This window comes from Anopheles moucheti, chromosome 2 (assembly GCF_943734755.1).
Source record: "Anopheles moucheti chromosome 2, idAnoMoucSN_F20_07, whole genome shotgun sequence".
NCBI lineage: Eukaryota > Metazoa > Arthropoda > Insecta > Diptera > Culicidae > Anopheles > Anopheles moucheti.
The window spans coordinates 86745419-86772692 of NC_069140.1; the positions used below are offsets into that span (position 1 = coordinate 86745419).

Consider the following 27274-nt stretch of genomic DNA (forward strand, 5'->3'; position numbering starts at 1 on the left):
TCCGGGTCGCGTTAAATATTTACGCCAAACAGCGGCTCGTTGCGGTCCGATCGGGGTGGAGCAGTTCTAGTGCCCTATTAGCCGCAAGCATAAGCCAACGAAATCGGTCATTCCGTTCCGTAACAGTCACAATATGCTGTCGCGTGCTATTGCTCATAAGAATATTTCGATCGAAACGCTCACCCAAAACGATCGATAAATGTTAATTTGAGGCTCGTAAAGCATCATTATCCTTAGACCCGCTGGGAACTGGGAGGAGAGTAGTAGTCACTTTCTCACCCAAAAAACCTGCGTCTGAGTCATCCGTTCCGGGGGTGGACAAATTCGGTACGATGCTAAATGGCTGTAAATGAGCTAATATTCCGCACCCATTAGCACCACATATGCGCAGTTCCGATTACCACTGGAAAACGTGGACGTGAATCGTTTGTTCCGATGTCGTCGACTTTGCGGTTTCTACAATCGAGTGCATTGTGTTACGGCGCGAATGACGCGAGCAGTTCCAGAACACGTGCTTCCGGAGAATATGCTACCGATTAGCCGCTTCGCTACGGCTGACTGCTTGTTGGGGAAGTGACTGCTGTCTGTCAGCACGTGCGAACTGATTGTGTGCTTCGCGAGGAGTAGAATGTGACGAAGAACTTTACGACATTTCACTAACAAAACAGTTTCATCCCGCATGAATGTCTATGAAAGCGCTTCACGATCATTTGCGCCCTTCGTTGAATTGGGTGAAATTAAATCAATTACCAACGATGAGCGCGAGGAACTATTTCGGGAACGCTTCATCAAACACAACGATCTTACCCTTCCGAAACCGACGCGATCAATTTAGATGATTAACTTTGACGTTTTCTTCGCCAGCAGCAACAATAACAAAACCCCACCCACCCCGACAGTTTAAAACACTTTTAATCGAAGTGATCCACAACGAGCGTGGCGTGGCCGCCTCGCCAAGAACAGTCCAATTAGAGTGTGTTAAAAGTGCGTCCGCGTGGGTTGTTTTTTTTTTTATGCTGTGAGTGATCGATCGATTAGTGCCCTAGGAGGAGGTTAAGTGATCGAGTGAACAACCGCATCCAGCATCCCGTTCTCTGCGCGAATGTCGTACGCACGGTTGACAAATGTTTTGTCCGAGTAACGAAACGCTTCAGAGCCTTACGGAAAAGACGAAACTGCTGGCCCACAAGTGTACGCAGCAGATTCGCAACAATAGCAACGCAACAGCGTCGGCAAACACCGATGGTGGTGGTGCGACAGGTGTTCAGCAACAGTTCCCAACGCCGGTTGTTGATCCGCAGCGATCGTGCAGCAAGGATGGAGCGAACGCGAAGGAGGATCGACCCGTTGGAATGGCTGGTGGGACACTGCGTTGCTTCTGTCCGTGCAAGGGCACGATCAGCAAACTGATGGGCAGGAAGTATGCCGCTACCAGCAAGGAGGTTCAGAGTCAGCGCACCACCAAGTGGTATGTCAAGGTAATACAGATGGCAACGCGAAGGGAGGGCCGGCAACGTGGCCGTGTGTGGGAAGCGGAAGTGTATCATTTGGTACCAGTGGTCGCGATGGTGGTCTGATAAGACTTAATTCGATTAACTGATAGATTGGTTAAGTGGAATTGAGGTTATGTGTGTGTTTGATTAAAAGGGAGAATTTAGAATCGGAAGGTTTCGTGCTGGAGAGTGTCCAGAGGAATATACTTCTTCGGCGACGTAAATAGAACAGATGGTACGAAGTGACTCCTCAAATAGAACATCGTAGCATCATGGCCTACTTTTATTTCATCGGAAACAATCACTTACGACAAAGTATACCATTGCTTCATCATTGTAATGTTTCTTAAGCCATTCCCCAGAAAGCCCAGTCCCCCGACAGCCTGAAGGTAGGCAATACTCTTCAATAATTACTCTTATCAGCGGGAGATCTAGTAAGGGCTCTCTAGTGAGTCATTCTAACAGTTGTCTCTACTGGTAGTCATCCTTCAGAGATGATATTTATAGTGATGGCATACTTTCAGGCACTAAGAATCAGAATTCCGCACCAGCAGTACGTCAAGATTATTATAATCTCAATAAAATAATGAACCCGCCATAAAAAAACCCCCCCGGCAATTCAAGCAACTGTCTTATCACCAAACAATATTCACATTCACTTAAAGACAGCACAAAAATAAACACTCGCTCGCACGACTCACCACCCATCTGGTTCGTTCCCTTTATCTCGCTCGCCAAAGACCAGCTTGGGGGAATCAACGACCCGAATCAGTTTGAACTTTTGCCCCGTTTTGTGTGCACACGGTCGAAAAGCCGATGATGTCTTGGACGTGATGTGGAATCACTTTGTTCGCCGAGCGAATGACTCACGCGTAGGGTGTGCGCCTGTCAAAGGGTGTTTGGGAAGTCGTTGGTCGTTGTACTGAGGCGGCAACATTAGCAGTACCCGCTGCTGATTGCTTAACGCGCGTAGACTTTGTAGCAAACGCGTCCGTTACATATCGCGGGCCGTTCGCTTATCGGGCCGCGGAGAGGGGCTGTTTGTTTATCGGTCAGACAGGCTGGGTCCTGACATCCCGGGGAATTGTATAACAGCTATCCTAGGCACGATTGTGCCATCACTGTCTACAGCAGATGTAGTATCGTTCAATGTACCTTCTTGTTGCGCTTTATTGCGATCGAACGGTGTTCTATTAATGATGTAATGTGTGCAATTGCATAAATTCAGGCTCTAACTTCAACAGCTCTACCTACGACAAAGGAAACAAAGTGTAGCTTAACAGATGATCATTATTGATGATTAATTTTACGCCCAGAGTTACAAAGACACAAAGAGTTAATTATTGATACGCTTGGAGCGACTTCACAGCAACTCGTGCTGTTAAATTATTCTCGCTTCTGAGTCATGTAGCATAAACCGAAATTGAATGCTGTCAATTCAAATCTCCATATTCTACTTATAATGTTTTTTCTTTGATCTATGACCTTACCTTTTTTTACCTAAAATGGTGCTCTTTGTGAAAAAGAACTTCGTCCACCATTGTTGGAACACCCACCGTACGTAATTCTCCCCGGCCATTCCCGCACACAATAAAGCGACCCATGGAAACGACTTTCCATTCTTTCGGCACGAATTGTATTTTCGTTTCGTCCACTCACATTTCCTTCCTCCAGCACGTGTGCTCGCGGCACATTTGGCGAAGACTTGGCCGGCTTGGTGTGTGGAAGAAATTACCCGCCTGGACCGAACCCACCGCGATGTCATGGTTCGCTGGCAACATCCGGCGACGGAAAGGAGTGCACTCGCGCCAAACAATGAAGGCAGAAGCTACAGGAACAGCGTACGCAAATCGCGTTTCGGTGTAGAAAAAACACGTGGCCGCTTCCTTAGGCGAAGGTGTCACACCCGTAGAGGTGTCCTACGATGGGTCGCATATTCATGAGGGGTTTACCCGTGGTGCCGGCAATCATCATTTCGTAGCTTTAATGCGTGCCGCTAGCAGCGATGCGCTGCGAACCTAGTCAAGAAGTTCGTTTTTCCCACCCCAGGGGTTGTTTTTTCTAAGGGCGGATGGTGGATCTATTCATTGTTCTTTTATGGGATTTTATTTTTATTACTTAAACCAGAGAAGCAAACAAAAAATCTCGTGACTAGTTCTTACTTATTCTTCTGGCCGTCGAAGGCGGGTCCGCGTTTTTTTCAAACGACTGCTATTTAAAGTGTGACCACGTGCTGTGACGGATTCGATTCGAAGGAAGAAAACGGAGAAAAAACCAAATCGTAAAACGCTTGGACTTGGAATTTTATTCTCCTCATCGAGAGAAGCGTTTCATTCGCGCGGTCATGTCAGACACACGTACCCCATTGTTTTTAGCCCCAATTAACAGCTGTGGCGGAGGAGGAACGGCATGAAAACCCTCCAGCCAATGACAAAGATGCCTCTAATTGAGGGAATACTTACGAAGAGGTTGTGATCTTGAACTTGTGTCTTAGCACTATCTTTAATTATATCTTCCTTTTGATGACTCACGTAGTAGCTGGAACATCTTCATCCGAATGCCACGCCGTAGCGTATAAGTTGATTTTTTTTCCTCAAATCCCTTCAATATATTCCCACAGCATTCCCACAGAGTATGAAATAAGCAAAGCTTGCTGAAAAAAAACACACCGATTTAATGGAAACTGTTTTTTCTTGTCTTTTTTTTCATTCTATTCCAAACAATTTCTTACCAGCAGCCCACCTGGCGGTTATGGGGCGAAGAGCGCGAGGAGAACGCCATCTATACGGTTTACCTTAAGAAGGTCCGGTACCATCGACCAACACCCAGTGCCAGCAGCGTAAGTACGACCGTACGTAATGGATTTCTGGAACTGGAAACTCCAACACCGTCCTATTTACCCCAAAAGGGATAACACGAGAAAACAAAAAAAACCATACGAGAACCACAATCTTTCCTTTTTGGCAATCGATGCTGCTGCTGGTGGTGGTTGGGTTTTTGTGCTAATCAGGCCACCAGACATGGAGTGTATTTTTTATGTGCTTTTTTGCTTAAACCTACACGATCATCCTTGCCAAAAACCTTCTACCACACGTGAACAAATGAGGTTGTTGTGCTTGCACGACGTCAGAAACTTTATTCACCGCAGTGTTTTCTTTCCGAATCGATCTCAACCATTTTTGCATTAGCCCTTTCGTATGAAACCATATAAAGTTTTTTACGGAATGGAAAAAAAGGTAAACCTCCCCAGATGGGGTTTTTCATTTCTGCCCACCAGCAAACTGCATCCCAAAAACTGCAAACCAAGCCAATCGCTAGCGTGAATGGTGATTGACATGCAGCACATTTTGATTGCACTCAGCGTAATGTGAGATGTGCAGCGATCTGGGTGGAATTGTTGGACGGCATGATGGAACATTTCAATAGCGCTGATTGGTGGCTGGTACGCTCTCGAGGACGGAGCGCTCTATCGCAACGGTCAGGATGCGAATGATGCTCTTAATGGATGCTAATGACGTTCCAGTGTAGTGCTGCTCCCGGTTTGCGTTAATTTAAATTGCTTTTCTAATTTAATGTCGGACAATCGTGACCTTTGCTGCAGGAGAAAATTTCCTTGAGGTTTTACTGATATTAAACAATGTTTATAACATTTTAATATATTTGGTTTTGATATGTTTCGTTGTGAAATATAATTCCACAAAGTTCCTCTCAATTTAATACACTTCAAACAATTTAATTAGCTAATTGCGTGTTGTTTCTATCAATTGCAACACCGTTTAGCCTTTGGTACCTTCAATGCACTCTGCCAACTGCATCCCCAAGGGTGTTTGTCTCCCACCCCGATCGTAATTAAGATATAAACACAGATCGAATTAGTTCCCGTCGTTTTGCCGCACGGTGACACCTGACACTAAGCGAGCAAGACTACAAAACGGCCATTGTTGCATTTATCGAGCGCGTGGGAACCCTTCTATTAGTCCGAAAAACTCCGATTGCATAAGCGTTTCCTCATTTCAGCTGGCCAAAGTGGCCCTTGGAACGAGGGTTCGTACCAACACGGAACGGAACATTGTTGTTGCCTAATAGGTTGTAATGGTTTGCAAACATTTGATGCTTGTTTTTTTTTTTTCGTGTTGCTTCCTTCAAATCGACCTCCCCATTGGGGCATTAATGAATGAATTGTGCCGCTAGGGCTGGGTGACACATCGTTCTGTACGGTGTTGTAAAAATAGGGCTAATCATGGAAAATGGGAATGGGAGACATATCGCACCACCCGATGGAGGTCAGCATGGTCAGCACAATTACACCGGTACAGAGGCAACGGAGCCGATTTGTAGAGCAATAGAAATGATTGGAGAAGAACACGCAAACAGGAGCAAACAAATGTACTCTGGAGCAAAAATCGATTCGCTGGTCTAGCCCATATTTGCATACAAAATTGATTTGAGTACGATTGGAGTCGCACTACGTACGCTGAATGTGCACCGGGTCTATTGTGGTTGGGTTTTGAAATTCTAAGCTTACCCGTCCGGGACGACAGTTATGGTCACCTGTACGCGGTCGAAAGAAAAATCAATAAATCAACTTTAAAATATTTATCATCACCGCCCGTTACGCTTGGTGAGTCAACGGGGTTTTTCTTGCCAGACGCGTGATGACGTTAAGCTTGTTATATTGTGCAGGTCATGCTAGAATACATTTTTTTTTCTTTCGTTCTTTTCTACCCTATGCTACCAAAAAGATAGTTTTTGTACTGTTAAAGTAGAAAGAAAAATGCATTAGCTATGTATGAAAACATTCGCGTGAGATGTATTTTGCCTTGTGCGCCTAAATGTATACTATATGCATCACATTACTGCAAAAGCTTTGATTCGAATGGTTTTTAAAGCGGTTTAAAATGTTTTTCCCCGTTCCACGTGCTCTATTCTAACGCTTTCTCTTCCCGCTACATTTCCCACAGCAAGATTCCGACGATGAAATATCGCACCTGGAGTGGGAAACCGTACGGGTGCGGTTCGTCAAGGCGGCTACCTTATCGCGGCTGGTCGATGCCCTCGCGACCGACGACGGCGAGCTCGAGAGCACGTTCGTGAACGTGTTCCTGAACACCTACCGCACCTTTGCCCAGCCGGAAAAGGTGCTGGAGCTGCTGCTCGACCGGTACGAGAAGCTGCACGCCGAGCCGGCACTACTGCAGCCCGAGTCCCTATCGGACCAGCACAAGAAAACTCTAGGTAAGGTGCTATACCACGACGCAGTAATGATTATCGTTTTTGCAAAACCCGCTTAATTGGTACCTATTCGCGTCGTTTCGCAGTCTCTGTTCTTCACGTGTGGCTCGATGGGTTCCCCGAGGATTGGGACACGGACAACTTGCAACGATTGCTAGCATTCACCTCAAAGCGTTTGCCAAAATCGGAAATACATATGAAAGCTTTAAATAGGTAAGCGATTAGCGTCTTTTTTCCCTTTTGGAATTACTCGCCAACTTGGAACTTTTGCATCTCCCTTCCGCAGGTTTACACATAGGTTAGATAAGTACAGTAGAATACCACCACCGCTGCCATGGTCCAACGATTATCACGATTTCGCCGACCAGTTCGGTGGGCTCTGTCTGACACCCGCATTCCGTGGTCCACCGTCCCACCTGCTTAACTCGTACCGCTTCCCCAACATTCCGGTGAAACACTTTGCCGAGCAGCTGACCCGCATGGACATGGAGCTGTTCAAGCGGCTCATACCGCACCAGTGTCTCGGTGCGATCTGGTCTAACCGGGACAAGCACGAGAGCAGTTCGGTGCTGGCAACGGTCACCCAATTCAATGCGGTCTCGTTTCGCGTCATCTCGAGCATACTGATCGAGCCGCGGCTAAAGCCACAGGAACGGGCCCTGCTCATCTCGACGTGGATAGACATTGCGCAGGAGTTGCGATTGCTGAAGAACTTCTCCTCGCTGAAAGCGATCATCTCCGGTCTGCAATCGAACGCAGTCTACAGACTATCGAAGACGTGGGCCGTATTGCCACGGGATAAGGTAATTCTTCAACAACTCAGTGTACCCAGAGGGACCCGTAGCTAATCTCCAATTTCCTTTCAGTTGGAGCTTTATAACGAGCTGGCGCGGATATTCTCCGAAGACAATAATGCGTGGGCACAGCGGGAGGTGCTGATGCGCGAGGGAACGGCCAAGTTTGCGGATACCGTCGGCGAGAACGATCGGCACTTGCAGAAGGTGTTCCAGAAGCAGAACACGCTCATCAGCCACGGAACGATACCGTACCTTGGCACATTCTTAACCGATCTGACCATGATCCATGCTGCCATTCCGGACACGTTACAGGACGGATTGATTAATTTCGACAAGCGTCGGAAAGAGTTCGAGGTGTTGGCACAGATCAAGCTTCTACAAGGAGCCGCTAATACGTACCACTTGCCGGACGATCCACTGTTCGATCGATGGTTCGCGTCGTTGCTTGTGTTGGACGAACGAGAAGCACACACGCTGAGCTGTTCGCTAGAGCCGGCGCCTGAAATGACTAAGCGACCACCAGCACAACATCCTGGTGGTGGCGCAGGAGGAGGAGGAGGAGGTGGAGGAACTCCGGGACATAAGAAGAGCGATTCGATAGCGTCGAACTCAAGCAGCGGAGCAGGTTCCCAGTTCTACTGTGATATTAACAGCACATCAAACGCAAGGTTGGGAAGCAAACCGTGTGTTATACAAGACATCTCTTACCCTGAGACTCTCTATCTGTTCTCTTTACAGCTATAGTTCACGCAACAACTCCCTCGATCGTGATGCTACTCCACCGAATGCTTCGATCTTGTCAGCCGCTAGTAGCGTCTCGTCGCTATCGATGGACTCCACCACGTCCGGCAGTCAACGTTCGAACCATAATGGAGGTGTTGGCAGTGTGCGGACTCCACAGTCAAATCGATCGCAATCCAACGGTACGGTGGCGAACCGAAGCGCTAACGGTGGTGCCCGAGACCTCGAAACACCCATCATCAACGGGCAGCTGGTGCAAAACTCGCCGCTCAAGAGTAGCTCACCCGACTTCTACATCATCAAGGTGACGTACGAGACGGAACAGGTCGAGCTGGACGGAATCGTGCTGTACAAGAGCATCATGCTTGCGAACAACGAACGTACGCCGCAGGTCATCCGGAACGCGATGCTTAAGCTCGGCCTTGAAGGTGATCCAGATCGCTACACCCTGGCACAGGTGCTCCCCGACAAAGAATTGCTGCTTCCGAACAATGCAAACGTGTACTACGCAGTCAACACTGCGTACAACCTGAATTTCATCCTGCGACCGAAGAAGGACACTACGGGTAGTAGCTCCTCGGTGCCGAGTTCCACCGGTCGTCCCTAGGACGGTTATCGTCACGTAATCTCAACTCGCTCGCGCGAGATCCAGCAGCAATTGTACATTTATTTTAAGCCTAGTGAATATTATGGAATTGGACGTTTTGTTGCTTGTTTTTAACCCAACGATACCATTCTCTATATCGCGTACCATACGTATCCAGTTAGAGTATTCCTTCGTACACCCACACACTCACATACAAGCGTGCCGTTTTGTGGTGTGGTGTGGATATTTTATCTTAGATTCTATAAGACGCTAAGAAGTCGAACATTTAACACGTAAGTAAGCAGCGGTTCAGGTTTTGAAGCTGAATTGACCCAAAGGGAAAACATATGGTATGCATCAACACACATCCACAACAAGGAACGGTGCAGTATAACTGAAGGTATTAATTAGGGGTGAGAAAACGTCAACAAATTGTAACGAAACTTTTCAACATACAACTAACACAAGACTAGACAGGGATGGATACAGTAAGCCAAGAACCTCTACCTTCTACCAGGTGCCGTTGAGGATGAGATTTTTGAAGCGTTTATTTCTTCCGTGTTTTTCGCAAGATTTTTGAACCGATGTTAGTCCTCCGATAGCACGTCCTAGACTAGGTTGAGGTAATCGACCGTATTAGTGTTGAAGTTCCGTGCAACAGGGGGTACTATTTCTGGATCTATACAACAGAAAGCAAGTGGCATCGAACGTGTGCGTGTTTTATTCCTACCCATGCACGCAACAAGTATTTTACTAGGTTATTAATAAACTGAAAACACAACTATTCCAAACTCATTTAATTGAATCCACAGTTTCTCCGTATCGATGAGCATGCTGTAGAGCTATCCGAACGTTTTGGAGGAATACAATAAAAGGCAGTGCAAGAGTACCCAAACTTCTATTCCTCCAATGGAGCTACTGTTTCGTAAAGTGGTTTTAGAGATAGAGTTGCAGCCATCTTCGTAACATGTCCGACAATCGCTCCTTTTCCATCCTTCACAAGGATTCGTACCATTTCCCAAGTCCGAAATGCATCCTCGAATTACTAAAAAGGAAAAAGTATCTTAATATTCAAATACATTTGAATAATAGTGGCTATTTTACCCTCGTCTTGATAAGCTCTGATGAAGCATCCATCTTTATTGCGATGAAATCTGCACTTCAACTGCTCATCATTGCGCTGTTCAGCGTCGCAGTTTAAAGTGTACCCACTATTGCATTGATAGCAAGACAGTCTATTCGATGGATATACATACTTGTTACAGCTATTTCCATTACACATATCGCAGAGCAGTGAACTGTCAGCGTTACAGAGCGTTTCGTTAGTTAGATCTGACAAGCAACCACGCTGAAGACTCCCATCTGTATAAGTACGTATATAGCAACGATCGTCTTGTACATGGCGTCGACAGTACTGTACATTGTTATCGTCCTTCTGCTCCTGAGCACAGTTGAGTTGTAGCCGTGAATCACACTGCACACAGCTGAGCGTATTATTTGGAAGAAATCCAGCATTACATCCTGGCCCATCACAAATCAAGCAATTGACGCCATCTTTCTCACAGCGGGCCTTTAGCTCCTGGTCCGAAATGTCCGACAAACATCCACGCACAAGATATCCTTTCTCGTCTACTCTGGAGTAACATTTTCCCTCGGAAGGTGCTTTACACACCGTTGCTGTCCGCGTTCCGCTAGAGCAGTGCGTCATATTCGATGTACACTGCAGGCATCGATCATCCTGTCGGACTGTACCAGTGTTGCAGTTCCATCTGGAACAGGCATTACATTCTGCAGTCGGTTCCGATTCTGCACATTTTAGTAGATCCTCCTCACGAACAGAAGATAAACAATCCCGATAGGACACGTTAAAACCCTCGAACACGGTAATACAGCGATCACCTGCAACGAGTCTTATACAAGGTTTCTCAAACTGTCCAGGATAAGGTAACAGCTTGCACGAGTTGGATTGACTTGATTGGCAGATATTGCACCTTAGGCGATCGGATGGATATCGATCGATATTGCAGCCCGAGAAACTATCACACACTATACACTCCTTCCCCGCGGCGACACATTCCGGGTCTTGTGAACATCCACGATAGGTGTGACCGTTCGGTAGAATTACAGTGGCACAAGCACGATCGCCCACATCACAGTCCTTGGTAAGCGAGGTATACGGGCTCCAGACGCATTCCTTGTAGCTTGACGAATCACACGTATGACAATAGAATCCATCAACTGCAAGAAGATGCAGTAGTCACAGTCCTATAAAGTGTTTTTTTTACCTACCTCCAGTACATGTGACTACTATTAACGGAAGTAACAACAATAAAGGAACCATATTGCGATCGATTCACCTGAACAGTTCAGAAACTACTGATTAGTGGCTATCGCCTTTCCGGATTGTATTGTTTGAGAACTCTTATCGCACTCTCAAGAAAGCAATCGACTTGATCCTTTTATCGCAAGCTGATAATATTTCGACGCCGTTATTAAATCGAATGGGATTTATTGATTTTTTCTTATCTGAAGCATCTGATAATACGGATGTTTAACCATAGTTTATAAAGCATAAGGATTGTGAAAAGAAAAGAAATTATAATTCTTTCACAATCAAACACATTTGTTTACCTTCAGAACACTCACATTATTTATTTATATTTTGTTCGAAATACATTGAGATAAGCATTATGGGAGGACATTACACAGAGAAGCACAACATTGACTAGTTTCGACTGATGTCATACACGAGGAACAAACGATCATCTTGACGGGGCTGTTTAGTACCAGATGGCGAATCCATGGAGCAACACTAGAACGACTAATGTCAGCTTTTCTTGGGATGCTAAACGATCTACACCGTTTAGCGATTTAACATTGCAATGATCCGAGTTGCATGTGTAGCAGTTCTTTTTGTCCAATCCTTCACATGGATCTAGTTGGGTGCTGAAGTCTGATTGACATCCTCGCATGACTGGGAAAATAAGAACAACATTTATTTTTAAGGAAAATGAATTAAAAAGGAGATACAAATTGTACCTATTCCCTGTACTTCCTTTGCGAAGCACCGATCATTGCGTTGGAACCGTGGACAAAAGTGTGATTTTAACAGGCTTGTTTCCCTGGAACAGTACTGATCCAGTTCCAATGATCGACACTGTACACACTGAAGCCATGGATCGTGGTTGCACGAACTCTCGTTGCACAACATGCAGGAAGGATCCGTTTCGTTGAGGCAGGCGCTTTTGTAGCTTTCGTCGACCTTTGAAAAGCAACCTCGCTCGAGGATGCCATCTATGTTACACAGGTCATAAAAGGGGTATTGTAATTAATTGGCACATTTTAAGCAAATTGAATACATACCAGCACGAAGTAAGGTGTAGCAGAGTTCATCTAGATAATGACAGTACTGATCCATACTAGTGGCATTCGCACAGAAAGGGTCGGAGGATTCACAAACTAAACAACGAGCCGGTTCCAGAGTGCTTTCTGGCTGGCTGTTGCACGCATCCGAAGTACACTCCACACAGAGCTTCTTATTGGCACAATAGTGTCTACCACATCCTCGATGTACTACAAAAGACAAGTATTACAGCAAACTGGTAATAGAAAACACCCCTCATGCTTAAGCTTACTTTCCCCTTGGTTGTTATCTTCGTAGCAATCGTCGTCAATTTTTAAGCAAAACTCCAAGAACGAATTGTTCGTTTGCGCAAGCGCACACGATCCATCCACCAGGCTGCTGCACTTATAACAGCTTCGCCATTTGGGCGTATTGCAACCATTCGCATCGCACGTATGGCAGGCTACGCTGGTCGAACTCTGGCATATCCTTTGGTCGGTGGCAGTAAGCTCCGACAAACATCCACGATAGATGGCTTTCGTCGAGGCTCTCCGGTAGAAGCAAACATCGTCCGGATCTTCGCAGGCCACCGATGGTGCAGTCCCATTAATGCAACCGATATGCATGTCCGAGTGGCACCGCAAACAGTGGGCTGGATACAAGTAGCTTTTCAAAGAATTTCGATTGCAACCATCGCCTTTGCACGGAACGCAATCCTCTGAAACATCGCACGTCATATCAACCAGGTCTGATGAGCAACCTCGTCTAACTAGCGTTTGGAAATGAAGATAAGTCAAACCATAACGTAAGCCTCCCAAAAAAACACAACCCACTTACATTGCGTTGGATCGATCACGGTGTAACATTCTCCATGTCTCGCATACTGTTGACAGTACTTCAGATTGTCGTCGAATGTTTGTTTGTCGGAACACTTCTCACTGGTGCTATTACTGCACTGGAAACACTTTGCCCACGGGGCATTATTGCAGTTTTTATCAGGACAACTCAAACAATGCTCACTATTGTCGCACCCAACGGCATCAATGTCCGACAAACATCCCCGGTGGAGGATAAGCTGATCATCAACCCGTGTGTAGCAAAGATCGTAACGTTCACTGCATTCGTGTACGTACTCTTGCAGATGATCGCAGTCTTCAACATCCGAGCGACACTGATAACAGGTATGTACGCTACTCAATTCCTCTTTCGGCAGATCATTACATCCTACGTTCTTGCATGCCACACAACGGTTATTTCCATCGCAGATGTTTGCCGCCTCGTTCGTGCAGTCTCGTGTAACTGAAAGAATATGGCGAATAAGCAAGCAATGTGATCCGAATGTACCTATTTGACCTACCTGATCCTTCTTCGATCGCTGCATAGCACAAAGCACTCTCGTGATAAGATGGACAAAACTCCACCAAAGCAGGCATAAGTTTATGATCACAGCTGTCATCCGACGCTGAACTGTTGCAACGATAACACCTCGTCCATTGAAGCTCGTTACATCCATCCTCCGAACATACGATGCACGATTGATCCGATTCATCAGTGCATATTGCTTGCATGCCCTCACTCAGCATTGACAGACACCCTCTTTCAAGTAGTTTATCTAACATAAACAATTGGTTATAATCAACTCTCCTTAAAATAATTAAATGTATGTTTCTTACCACCGTTTACAGTAGTATAGCAACGATCATCTTGTAGAGGGCACGGTTTACTCTGGATCGTTCCATTCAAACACTCGTCATCAGTGGACGTACATTGTTGACATTTGACATGCACTAACGATGATTCGGGTGCTTTATTGCAGGAGTCTCCCTTGCAGGTGATGCAAGATTTCGCATCGACGCAAAGCTCCTCTTTCGTGCCTACATCCGACAGACATCCACGAGTAAGCTGGTTGTTTTGATCAAGCTTTGAGTAACATTCCTCGTCCGCATTGTAGTACTTGCACAACTCTGCATCACCCTCACTCTGTTCACTTTCGCACCTATCCGAGCTGGATTGATCACACTGATGACACTTGGTCCAACGATTTTGATTGCATCCAGGTGTTTCGCATACGATACAGGAAAGATCTTCAGGGTCGGTGCACTTCAGCTGTTCAGTAGCTTCCAAAAGCGAGAGACAGTTTCGTGTTAATATGCCATCTGAAAGAAAAATACCATAACTATCTCCAGAGGTTTGTTTGCTAATTCTTGGGCAATGCTTACCAAATACTCGGGTGAAACATTTATCACTCTTTTCTGGACATTTTGTTGACTCCGGGAGCTGATCATTACAATCATTGCTCACATCGCCCGATGTGCACTGAACGCATTTGCTGAAACTCATAAGAGATTCTTCCGATTGTACATTGCAGCTATCAGTAGTACAAGTCTCACAGGCTACAGTATCCTTGCAGACCTCACTCGGATTAGACAATTCCACAGAACAGCCCCTGTCGAGATCTTCTCCAGTAATTCTAGCATAACAAGCGGCATTTTCATCAAATTTAGTACAGAATGAGGCAAACTCTTGGTGCTCAGAAACAGAAACTGGATCGCTACAACCAGGATTGTCGGATTTTTTACAGTTTAAGCACTTTAACCATAGCTGATTGTTGCAGGAAGGGGATTGGCATGTAATACACGTAGTATCAGCCTCATCACGACAGTTGGTCTGCTCGTTTCCTACCAACGTCGAAAGACATCCTCTTTCCAGGTTCTCGTCTACGGATGACAGAACAGACAAGTGTAGTGGAGTTGTGGAGTTACCTTATTGTACTGATCGTTTCCCATTGCTTACCTATAACTCTCGTGAAGCATACGTCATCCAACCGATCACAGCGTTCCGCTTCTATTGCCGCTTTATCGCACTCTTCTCCATCTCTATCCGAACTACAGGTGATACATCTGGCCATGCTTTTCAGCTCACTCTCGTCTACATCATTGCAACCACTACTGTGACAAGCGAAGCACATCGGATCTCCTGCACAAACGTCTTCCCCGTTGTTGTGCAGGTCAACCTCACAGCCCCGCTCGACTTTTTGATCAACAATTCTTGCGTAACACCGATCATCTGGCAAGAAACTATCGCAAAATGTAGAACTAAGATCAGTTTCCTCCAGAGCAGCACAACGAGGATCCAGCACACTTGAACAACGAAAGCACCTAAGCCTTGGATACTGATTGCAACCATGACCACTGCAGCTGTAACAAGACGTATCTCCTTCGTTGAGACACTTTTGCTGATCTTCCTCAGCAAGAGTTGACAAACAGTTCCGCTCTAATATGTCTCCTTGAAATAGAATGAAGCTTTAGTGTTGCTCATATCAACTCTTACCATTCTATCCCCCTTACCTTGTACACGCGTGAAACAGCTATCCTCCAGTCGATCACACTCCTCTGCTGCAAGAAAAACTTCATCACAATCCACACTGTCACCATTGTTTGAGGTGCATCGAAAGCATGCCGCAACATTGTTTAGGTATGTTTCCGATTCCACGTTACAACCATCCGTATCACACGAAAGGCAACGATTGTTTCCTTCACATATAGCTGTGGAATCTGAGCTGCAGCCTCGCTCAAGATCATCTGCAAGAATCCTCGAAAAGCATCGTGCATCGGGTAGGAACTTTGGGCAAAACGTTGACTTCAAAGTGCTACTTATGACCAAATCAATACATTCAATATTGTCTGACTTCTTGCACTGGACACACTTGAGCAAGCGATCTATATTACAACCAGCATCGCTGCAAGTAATACAGGAACTATCTTCGCTGGTACAAACATCCTGCTCTGGTGGAGGAAGTGTTGATAGGCAGTTCCGTTCTAAAGTGTTTCCTATGGAAGGTAAAGGATATTGCAAAACAGCACCCAGAATTGAGAAAGCTGCTTACCTTTTATTCGTGTAAAACAAACATCCTCTTCCTGAGAACAGTTCTGAGCTGGTACAGTACCGTTAATACATTCTTCATTTGCATCATTTTCTGAGGAGCACACTAAGCACTGCACTGGTGTCTTCAGAGATATTTCAATACTACAGTTGCTGTTATCTCTTCCGATAATGTTGCATTGTTCTATCTGGTCGCAGGTCTTGTTTATAAGTGCTAACGTAGATTCACAACCCTTTGAGATTGTGTTAAATCCAGCACCTCCAACTGTCTCATAACACCGATCTGTGGATCGATATTGAGGACAAAAGGTAACGAGTTGCCTATCGGCACACTTATCCGGACCAGCATCATCACAGTGCGCACATTGAAGCCATCGCACAATGTTGCACCCATTTTCAGCACAGCTCACACATGCACGGCCTTCTTCCGCGGTACAGTCCTGCTGCCCTTCACTGCCAGTCACTTGTGATAAGCACCCCCGTAATAGCACTCCTTCACGCATTACGAACCGAGTAGAAAAGGCATGCTTTTAAAAATAAGCCATAAACGCAGCACTTGAGATTTGCTTACCATTGGTCACACTTGTAAAACAGGCATCACTTCCATCGGGACAGGTTCGAATGTACTGTTGCGAACCTTCGGCACATCCCACCTGGCTAGAGTCACAAACCAAACATTGATTTACGGAAGCTAAAACGATAAGACACACAATCAAGGAATAATTAGACTGAAGTGACTTAGTAAGACTTCCAGTCTGTTAGTGTACCTTGAGATGCGAACTGGAAAGAGATCAGTAAGCTCACAAGAGTTCCGGTTAGTATACTCATCTTCACGCTTCAACAGATACGAGCGGTATGAGCTGCAAACGCCAACTGAGTGGAGAATTCTAGTGCAGCGTGGCTATAGATAGCTCGAAACAGGCTCAAGTACCTACCTAGTAAAGAACAGTGCAAACAGTCCTCTTATCAACCGTGTTGCCAGTTTTTGTTTAATCACGTATATACTAGCGCACTTATGTACAGCAATAACATGCAGCATTAAATCAATCCAAAAGGACCACAAATAATGAATGAATATCCTCCATAACATTGGACAAGTCACAAAAAGACTTCTGGAAGATACGTTAAGAATAAGCATGTGATGGGCAATAACATCACCTCTGGGTCACCCTGTGTTGAACGGGCCACGAGCGACCAATTGTGTTTTAAGTGCATCACGCAGCAAGAGCCTCCCTAAATCCCTGCAGCAATTGAAACTGTAGTACGGTAGCGTCAAGCGGATTTATTGATTTCTGAAGGATTGATCATGCAATGGAGCTATTTAAATCATGCATCTGTGATGTTGACGTGATTGAGGCCTTGATTTCATGGCCTAATTCTCTTAATTCTCTTTATCTTCCAAATCCATCTATAAATAGAGTGTATAACGATTTAAACATTAATTTTGAATTGTTCAATCACACTCGACAACTCGCGCGATGTTTTTTTGTGGAAAACACATCGAAGTTGACGTTTCGGGCGATGTTTTTCCCGGTACGAATTTTCGACAAACGCTTTTCGTTGTTGTTCACGAAAACTTCGGAAGCTTTCTCCTGTCAATCAATTTTCCTCGTTCTATCTCTTTCCAAGTTCGCTCACCCGATGCCATTTGACGTTTCCTCTCTTCGGCAGCAAGCGTTTTCCGCTCCGTAAGATTACCATTTTCTTTTCATTTTTACGGAACCACACTTTTCCCTGTATGCCATTCACAAGCCAACAGTCGGCTGGGAAAGCTTTTCGCTTTCAATTCTCTCCCATCCTGTTCACTAGCGCTCTCTTTCTCGCTCTCGTTCGCTAAAATGAGCAAAACTCTCACATTACTCCACGCCAGTAGCCATGATGAATTTCAGTTCGAGGTGAAACGTTCAAAGTAAAGCATACGACGGTACGGTTCGCACTACATTCGCCCTTAGCTTCTGGAGCCAGAGGATAAAATCAATTCCCTTCCCTTTTGGGCTCAGCTGAAATGGTGGACCGACTCACAACGGATCAATCGGTGGCTGTGCGGCTGGACGTGAAAAAGTGATCCAGTGCAGGCGAGAACAATTCGGGACATAAACATGGTATTGGCCACTCCACTTAACAGGCTGTTTTGCCTGCCGAGTGAACCGTGAATGAGGTGGCAATAACCTTCCATTCCTTCGTTCTTCCCCACATCGTCTTAGTGCGCACACATTCACACAAACACTCACCCACACAACAGGGAATTCGCAAGGTTGGGGTTTTCTTTTACAACGCTGGTCACCTCCAGCCGTCCTGTTTCACATTCCGATAGTGGAGTGGTCAGCTTGCTTTCGCCACCCGTAATTGGTGTGGGTAATTGGGTGGATGTGGAGTGATGAGGTGGAAAAACCAGCCCAATAAAGCAAGGAGCTAATCTAAAGTGTCTACAATCAGTACTGCTTCTTCGGCTGTGTTGCAGCTACGGTGCTGTGTAAAGTGTCAGGCAGAAAGTAGTAAACCCTGTACGAGGTTACCAAAGGTGTGATGCGCGTCTGTGTATGTGATGAATGTAACTGCTGGAACGAGAAGGCGAGCTGAGAGCGAGAGAACGGAAGGGTGGATGGCCATTTCCACGAAAGGTTACTTCAAATCGGTTTGAGATAAGGCGACACAACGACCGTACGAATCGATCCAGGATGCCGTTGCGATAACGGTGCGAAGACGCCATTCCAGTTCAGAAACAGATTAGCAGCACGAAAGGAAAAAAAGGCTGGCCCGGAAAATGGTTGAGGAACATAACAAATGTTCTTTACACTGTGCTGCACCCCCATTGCATCCTCTCGCCCGCCCGCAGTAACCCAGCGAGATGGTTTGACTTTGAAAGCAGTGTCCCTTCACTGCCTGCACAAAGGAAACGTACGCCCCCTTTGCTGCCACCTTACCGCACCCCCAAAAGGCATCTTCCCGCATCATCCGATGCGCTGCTTAAAGGGCGCCAGCTTACAGACTTCGCTCGCTGTCAAACGTGAGTGTGTGTGTGTGTGTGTGTGTATGTGAATGTGCGCTGAAAAATGTGGGTGTGAGCAGCAACCATTCTTCGGCAGCCGTGACTTTGTCCATCCAGCATAAACATCGGCCGCGCACGAATGAGGTGGAACAAAAAACCCTTGTCCCGATGTGAAAATATGCCTTGGGCCGCGCGGTGTTCCATCGACTGGAAATTGGCAGCCCGAAAAAAAGGAAAAGTGAAAAATGTGCTTTCACCCATTTGTGTGCGCGAGAACGGAATTAGGGCAAGGTGGCGAACAGCAGCAGCAGTAGCAGCAGTGCAGGAGTGTACAGCTAGTACACACAGGGTGTTCCAGGGGTGCGCGACTCCATCCATTCGTCTGTGGGTGTGTGTTTGTGTGTTTGACGTTGTAAGGGCGTACGAATGTGTTTGGTTGTGTGCGTGTGTTTTGAGGGGAGGAACATGCGATGAGCATGTGTGTGCGTGCAGAAGTGCGTGCTGTACGCTTTCTGGTGTGTGTGTGTGAGTGAATGTGTTTATGGAATAGTCTGCCGAGGAGCGTACGACGATACGTGCAGGATCTACTAAAGCATCGCCTACTACTGTGAACGGTACCGGTGGTGGTGTGTGTTGGCGCCTCCATGTCAATAGCTGCGTTGCGTTGGTGTGCGTTGTGCATTTGTTTTTTTCCTTCCGCTGTGTGTGCAATGGAATGAAGACGATCTGGCGCGCGCTGTGTGATGTGTGTTCCCGTGGAGTCTCGACACACCGACGACGTTGTCTGGTGCCGTGGGAAGGTCCCCTATTGAATAGTCGAATGTCCTGACGTGAGCGGTACCAAACAGAGCTGTGGTCTTACTATACGCTCGTGTGTGTATGTGTGTTTTGCGTGACGTACAAGCTGGTTGTGTGAGGCTCTGTCTCCGCGCTAGAGTAAATAGCGACACACCACTGTGTGAGCGCACTACCAATGCACAAAACTAAGTAACCTTTAGTAAACCAACAACAACACATCACACACACACACGCTCGCCTGCGGTAGCGCATGTTACGCAGGAGTCTCGTTTCGTGCATGATTTAATTTCTCGCTGCGACAATTAGTGCGACGGTGGATGGTGTTGGACACACGTGGCCCACGGATCCCGTGCTTCTTCCCGTTTTTCGTCGGCAAAAGAAGGCTTGTGGTAATCGAAGGAAACCCCCATTCTTCCACCAGCGGGTTTTGTTTTCTTTTTTTTTTGTTGTTCGATCTAGCACCAGGATTGGTAGTCTTGGCGTGAAAAGCCGATCACCGTGGGTGGGTGAACGATTATGGGAATGTCGTCACTCTTTCTCTTTCTTGCCCAACGGCTTTAGTTTTTCTTTTTTCGCTCCAGGTTGTTGGCCGTTTGATTGTGTGAACCATTCGTGTGTGCCGATTGTTGTGCGGGGATTTTGCGTGCGCCGAAGGAAACCCGTTTTGACGTTACTTGTGTGTCTTTCTTTTTTTTTGGAGTCTTCGAGAAATCGATTTTGTTTCGCGGTGCTTTATGAAACAGTTTGGTCTTTTTGTTCTTCGTTGGGAGGGTTTGGGTTTCTTTTGGTCAAGCTGATTGATAAGCTTTGAGAGGGTGGATTTTAGTGGGATAGTGTGGGGAAGACATTTTCGCAGGTCTTAATTGACATTGCTAATAAGCTATTTCGTTTCAAACGTTTCCACGTGCCAGAGCGTTGGTCTGGAATGGGTTCGCATTAACAGAAGGTGAACTAACTGGACACCAAGCCCTTTGTGGTTTTGGAAGTACCTTTTAGTGCTTGAATAAAGTGGAAATTGAGTTTTGAATTTGTATTTGCATCACTGAGGGAAATGTGACACGAATTGTTACTAATTTCATCAATGCCTCAGTTGAAATTTTAAAACGAGTTGTAGAGGTTTTTATCAAGCATCATAAACCGGGTAGTCTGGCATCGTTCTCGTGACGTTATCAACCCACAGAAGTATCTTCAATATGCACAGTAGTGAGATGAGATTAGTTTGTTACTTCCTGGTTGTATCCAAGAATTCTAGGGATCCATAATTTAAATATTCTGATATCATAGACGAAGATACCTCTGTATGACATAAGGTTGACTTAGAATAGAATTCCTTAAATTCTATGGAAAAGTTGCTATAGTTTCGTCATTTTTTTTATCAGATATTGAACATCTTAGAGTGTTGATTAAATATTAAACTCTACATCAACTTTAGGTACAATAAATAGCGGTTAGTTACCTGTGACATCAAGTACTTACAGGACTTTCATATGGACAATATTGTACAGTTTAATCAAAATTTGAACCTAAACCTACGTGTTTTTGACAGATACTCTACTGACTCTACAACTGGTCTTAGGGCCGCTATGACCTCTTATTTCGTACTAATATTTAGACATACAAGATTCTTTTGTAAACGCAACTAGTTAGATTTACTTGAGATCTAAATGTTTAGGAAGCATACTCTGACATTATTTGTAATTTTTCGTGTAAGTCTTTACTTATTGCATTATCAACATACTAAGGTTAAAAAAATAGAGTAAGCACCGTACTATTTGCAAAGAAGAACCCGAGCAGCAGTTTATCTGGAACACCTAAACCAATTCATAAACAAGTGTTGAGAACAACCTTGATAAATGTATAACCTCTAAAATATAAATGCCTATCATTCTGAGAGTATTAATGGTAATGTGAAAAATCTTAAACTTAGCATTCCAGACAGTTAATACTTCTTAGGACCTACTTTGGATATGAACTTGCAAGCAAACCTCAGTTGTACAGTTGGGAGTAATTCAATTAATAAATAGTCAGACGCTAAAGCAATATTGTCATTAATCAACCCTTCGATGGAATGCGAGCTCAATCCAATTCACTATGCATATATGAACAACTAAAATCACATCATCTGAAAAGCTCCCTCCTTCACACTCGCTCAATAGTCGGCGAAAAACCAATAAAATTAGCTAAAAGCTCCAAACCACCAGTACTACTTGCCAATTTCCCGAACCAGCTCCCAGAAGTGTTCCACTGCCCAAAATCGAAACCTATTTCAAAAGGAAGGCCCACCAACTGCAGTGAGACCCTTTTTGGCCCTCATACCAATACCACAAGACCTCTGTCCTCAATGATCGTAGACATGTCTCGGAACAATCAGAAACATACGACCGGAAAAAAAGGGAAATAAATTAGAAACCACGAGAGAGCTAAAAGCCCCCCAAGATGGAGCATATAAATTAGCTCTTCTTACGCGGTTTTATGCCTATCCTCAACTTCCCCAAACTCATTCGTTCAGGGGGCGAAAAAAAAAGCCATCAGAAAGTCGACGATATTGTTCGGAACTGAACGGCCCCTGAACGGGCAGATTCGATCGATTCCTGTAGCACTAGCAAATTTTGGCGCACACTACAGACCCCCTCCCTGGAAACCTTCCGATTGTTCAATGCATCTTCGAGTTGGTTTTTTTTTGGTTTCACCCAACTCGGCTACATCTATCAGCAAACGAATATTCTGACGTTCATTTTTCCGTTCTACATTAATGTTGTCGTCTTCGGTGGCGTTATTTCCGGCAACGCGTGCGGCGACGAGAATTTGCTCGGGCAAGGTCGCAACTGGAAGGAAACCGATCGTTTTTCAGTGCCCTAAAAAATATAAAACCAGCAGTCGGAGTGCCGGGATGGTGTGAGCTTGCAACGGAACGTTGAGAGCCTACTAAAGTTCAACATCATAGCCGTGCCCTGCATACGAATATTCATTTTCAGTACGACGATCCTATCTCGGTGTGTATGTCTTGGATGTTTTATTTTTCGTATGAGTACCTCTATTGCAATCCTTTTTTTTCTTCTTGGGCCTTTCCACCCAATCAACCCAATGGTGGTGGTGGTGGTTATGGGCAGCTACAACCGTATCTGTTCGCCAGAGCAACATCGCCGGCAACGAAGCAAAAGGAAACAAAACAAGAAACGGGGGCAAAATTAGGACACACAATTTTCCACCTCCCCCTTCCCAAAAAAAAAGGTTCTCTGCTGCATCCGCACAGGGCCGTCGTATGGGAGTCAACTCCCTCGGAGGTGCCGTTCTAACGCTTTCGGTTGTATATTTTTCCGCCCAAAAACCGACCCAGACTGGCCCTGAAAACAAGCCGAATGTCCGTCCGTGTGGTAGGACACCGTGCACCATTATGGAAAATGGTGCACCGCTTTCCATATGGTGCTCCCCCTGGTGCTCGAGTGCTCCGTAATGGTAGCAAAATGATGGGAACGTCGGAAAATGACTACCCATACTCGAGCATCGTTGTTCTGCCGGATGAACGTGCGTCACCGTACGTTGGACGTTACGATGTACGGTGATGATTGATCATGCGAGAGCGGAACATCCGACTGTAACGCGCAACAACAACGCCCCAAATGAGCCATCATTTTGGAAGGATTAATTCGTCCTTGTTCCCGCTTTCCGGTCGCTTTCCGACGCGGCCACCGCCACACTCACGCTAGAACGTGATGAAATTTAATCAAGGATGTGCGCTTCTCAACCGTATTCATCGTCCGCGGTTCGCTTTCTTGTTATCTTTCGGTCGGGCCGGAAATCAGCGAGCCGTGATGAACGGTTTTCGCGCCGTATTTGCATGAATTCGGATTTATTTATTCGATCGATCGGCGATGATTGGAAGATATTTTGTCTGGACATCGCGTGATGGAGCGATGGTGCAGCGGAACGTGTGGATGTGGGTGATTTCGTCGCCTCTTGACTTATCAGCGCGTAAATTGATTAGTTTCGTGCTAAGGAAATTTATGTTTGCGTATTGATCGACTTCGGGATTGAATGATTGTAGTAACGAAAAAGAGAGTGTTTACATTTCGCTATGTATACAGTAGAAATTTAATTTTTAGAATGAGCATATTGACTAAGTTGCAAGCAAATCAACTATCGAACGCATTTCGAACTTTCATGCTTTCTATCAGGTTCTGCTCAGTCTTTGTTGACTGCCGCAGGAGCACTTTAAAGCATTTTTGACCCATCACTCTATGCGCTTTATGGATGGTCAATTAAAAATGTACCACCTGGATTTTCCGTTGTTATACACGTGACATCGGCAAGCGCACCACAGCCTATCCCAATCCGGAGAACGATGGTGAGGTACAGCTCACAGAGCTTGCATTTTTAGCTGCTGTTTCATATATTTGTAGACAGCAAAAAGTTACAGACCATAGAAGAGCTAAACATATCAAAATTATATGATGGAGGCGCCTAGTACTTTTGAGCTGTGCAGTGACATGGACTAGCAAATTTTTAGTTCATAAGTAGGGAAGTCAAAAATCCCGCTGTGGATGTTCTTCTTGAACTTTAGTACGACGTATTTAGACAGCATTGAACAGGGTCCAAGTATCACAGACGAAAGGTGATGTGTCTTACCTTTTGCTACTAAGTCTATGGAGCCGCCTAGTACTTATGGAACATGCGATTTGTTAGATAATTATGCAATCCATTTCTCTGTCCTCACATGAGAGATTATTCCTTTTAAACGTAACTGCAACGCAACAGTAGTCTGCTTTGAGTACATTCCATAGCTTAAAGACGAGGTATATCAACATACCTAATTCCCTGCTAGCAACTCAATGGAGACGCCTAGTACTTATGGATCATGTAGTAAGCTGAAGAAAGTATTGATCAAATCAAGGAGAAATAACTACTCAGAAACTAACAGCAACTTTGTCAAGGAAATTTTTATAGCCATTACCTGAGCTACGTGATATCCACGGATATTTAAATTACATAGAGTTTTGCAAATAAGGGGAAAATACTAACTTTATTCGACACTGCAAATAAGGTGTGCGATCCCTGAGTAAGAAAAGCTAAAGAATATTCGTGTCAGATGGATTTCTCTGAAACCTCTCTTCCGAGTAACTCGAAAAAAGTCTGTTTTTGTTACAGCACTCACTATTTTATCGTTTCTTTGAAGAGGTCGTTAATAGTACTAGTTATTTTTAAGTACTACTTTCATATATTCAATTAATTAAGGAGTTGGCTATCTAAAATAATATTGATAAGTCGTGGAGTCGTGAATAGATGCTTTCATGTCGAACTGTTTGGTAATATTATTAACTTTGATTGCTAATTTTGCCTATGAAATATGTACAAATATTATTGAATTAATGAAACGATGTGTGCCCATTCAAAAGACTAACTTTTGTATCATATTTAAGTTCAATGTCTCAGGATTTTATTGACAAATATGTCAGGATGATTAGAAGGCTTTCTCGAAAGCATATCGATATAGCATACTGTTTTGGATAAAACATTTTTTTTTGTCTTTGCATACCGAAGTCTGCAAACTGTCAAAAAAAGTTCAAACCCTAGTTTCAGGGTTGAAACCTTTCCACCATTAGCCACCAAGACTGGATCCAGTGGGATTCATGCATCACCTATTGCTTTAATCAGCTTTAATGCGAAGAAACCTTCCGCTCGAGCATAAAGATTGGACAGGTTGCAAAAGGTTTGATTCGGTCCGTTACACCGTCCGCGTAACCGTGTATATTCCGCGATCTATCGCACCATACGACGAACGAGTAGCTTCACACGCAGATTGGTACGAGCCTTCCAGGGAGTGCGAGAGATAGTGAAAGAGAGCGGGAGCTGCACACATGCTCTGAGCAAAAGCACACTGGTCCAAGAGCACCGTGGGAAACCTGGGGATTTCCAGCACAGAGGGCACCGAGGGTGGCTGAGCATCCGAACAGGGCGCAGGCGTTCGTCGGAACAGAACGAATTTTTTGACAGTTCTCCCGACAGGGTTTGTGTTTTTTTTTTTTGTTTTGTTTCGGAAGAAAGGGAATCCTTCCAACACACGGATGACACAGTCCAAAGATACGTCCACGGTACAATGAGTGGGAGCAGATTAAGTGAGCAACAGAGAGAGTGAGAGAGAGAGAGAGCTTTGCCGTTTGGAGTAAAAGCAACTGGAAAAGTGACATGTTTAGTGTGGAAAGTTGAACGTCAGCACACGGTTGTGGATAATTCCGGACGCACCACGAGAATGACGTTGTGTTTTAGGGCACGATGATGCTGATGACGTACGCAGCTTCGCACAGCTTCGCACACACGCCACCATGAATATTTGTTCTGGCCCGACCCGAGTGAGGCAGCACCAATCCAACCGTGAACGGTCCGCGTACGTTCGGAAGTGTCCCTCGAAGGATGGTCAACATCCTTTCCGCCTTGCTAGTGATCGACTCGTTTGATGTGTTCGCTTTGATCTCCCGTTAACACCTGTGCCAGTGCTGGAACGTATAATTGGAGCAACCGGACGCACCGCACGCACTCACCTCTGGGCCCACACACACATTTGCTCACCTTGCTAAGGTCACGGGAAGTGGTCGTGGGAAGCGAGCGAGCGAAAGAATGGGGGTGTCAGGGTACCAGGAAGCACTGCGCTCAGGGTCGCTCTACCGGAAGCGAGAGATGTGCGCGGGATGATACGGTTTCCACTCTCGGACGGTGCATCTCAAGGCCAGGAAGAGCATCTCGTTCGAAACGTTTCACACGTGCAGCGGGCAGAAAGTCTTGCTGTGTATCGGTGTTCCGCGACGCGAGGAACAGCCAGTGTACGTGTGCAGTGCAGCAACTTTGTCTTGCATTTCGATTCTGTGGTGGAGGTAGCCTCATCTTTTACGCCGTATATCTGCTGAGTTCGGTGCTTTGTGTTTTTTTTGTGCGTCCAAACAAGAGGTTAGAGGACACAACACGACCGAATCTTGCAGACGACGGCAAAATCCCGGGCACCGAAAACTGTGTCAATGAGCCAGAAAGTGAAACAAACTCAACATGGTGGGGCGAGCACGATTGGCCACAAGAGAGAGAGAGAGGGAAAAAATAGAAAGGAATAGAAGGAAGGAAGTACTGATAAGGGATGGCGTTTCAACCCGCCTCTTCCTGCTACTCCTACGCTTCCGATGCATTCCATTGTACTGTTGCTATTCACCACTTCCTTTGTGCGCCAATCAGGTGATCGTCTTATTGCGCTTACCCTATCGTCACATACGTCACACGCTGGGCGATGCGCATCGTCGTGCCGGTGATAAGCACGGCAGAAACAGGATGCACACTTTATCTTCCTATCGCTTTCGCCTTCGGCATCGTTGATGCAAGTGTACCGTGGGCTAGCAACAAAAAAAAAGGCTTCCTAACTCCTTTCGCTCCTTA

The 27274-nt window shown here is 45.5% G+C and overlaps 2 protein-coding genes across 2 annotated transcripts; one reads left to right on the forward strand and one right to left on the reverse strand.

Moving 5' to 3' along the window:
* Positions 1-1200: 1200 nt before the first annotated feature.
* Positions 1201-9636, forward strand: LOC128299635 (ral guanine nucleotide dissociation stimulator-like 1). Its single transcript, XM_053035650.1, is given in 7 exon segments — positions 1201-1478; positions 4231-4332; positions 6455-6728; positions 6812-6938; positions 6940-7528; positions 7592-8190; positions 8267-9636. Coding segments are annotated over 7 exon segments (2421 nt in total). The 5' UTR covers positions 1201-1352; the 3' UTR covers positions 8871-9636.
* Positions 9637-11536: 1900 nt separating this feature from the next.
* On the reverse strand, positions 11537-16902 carry LOC128299634 (proprotein convertase subtilisin/kexin type 5-like). Its single transcript, XM_053035649.1, has 13 exons — positions 16842-16902; positions 16646-16765; positions 16079-16567; positions 15540-16022; positions 14986-15477; positions 14412-14909; positions 13866-14348; positions 13550-13804; positions 13030-13491; positions 12485-12961; positions 12213-12422; positions 11889-12143; positions 11537-11823 (listed from the first exon to the last, which is right to left on the reverse strand). Exons 1-13 carry the CDS (start codon positions 16900-16902, stop codon positions 11630-11632), a joined length of 4479 nt encoding a protein of 1492 aa, XP_052891609.1. The 3' UTR covers positions 11537-11629.
* Between the last annotated feature and the right edge of the window lie 10372 nt (positions 16903-27274).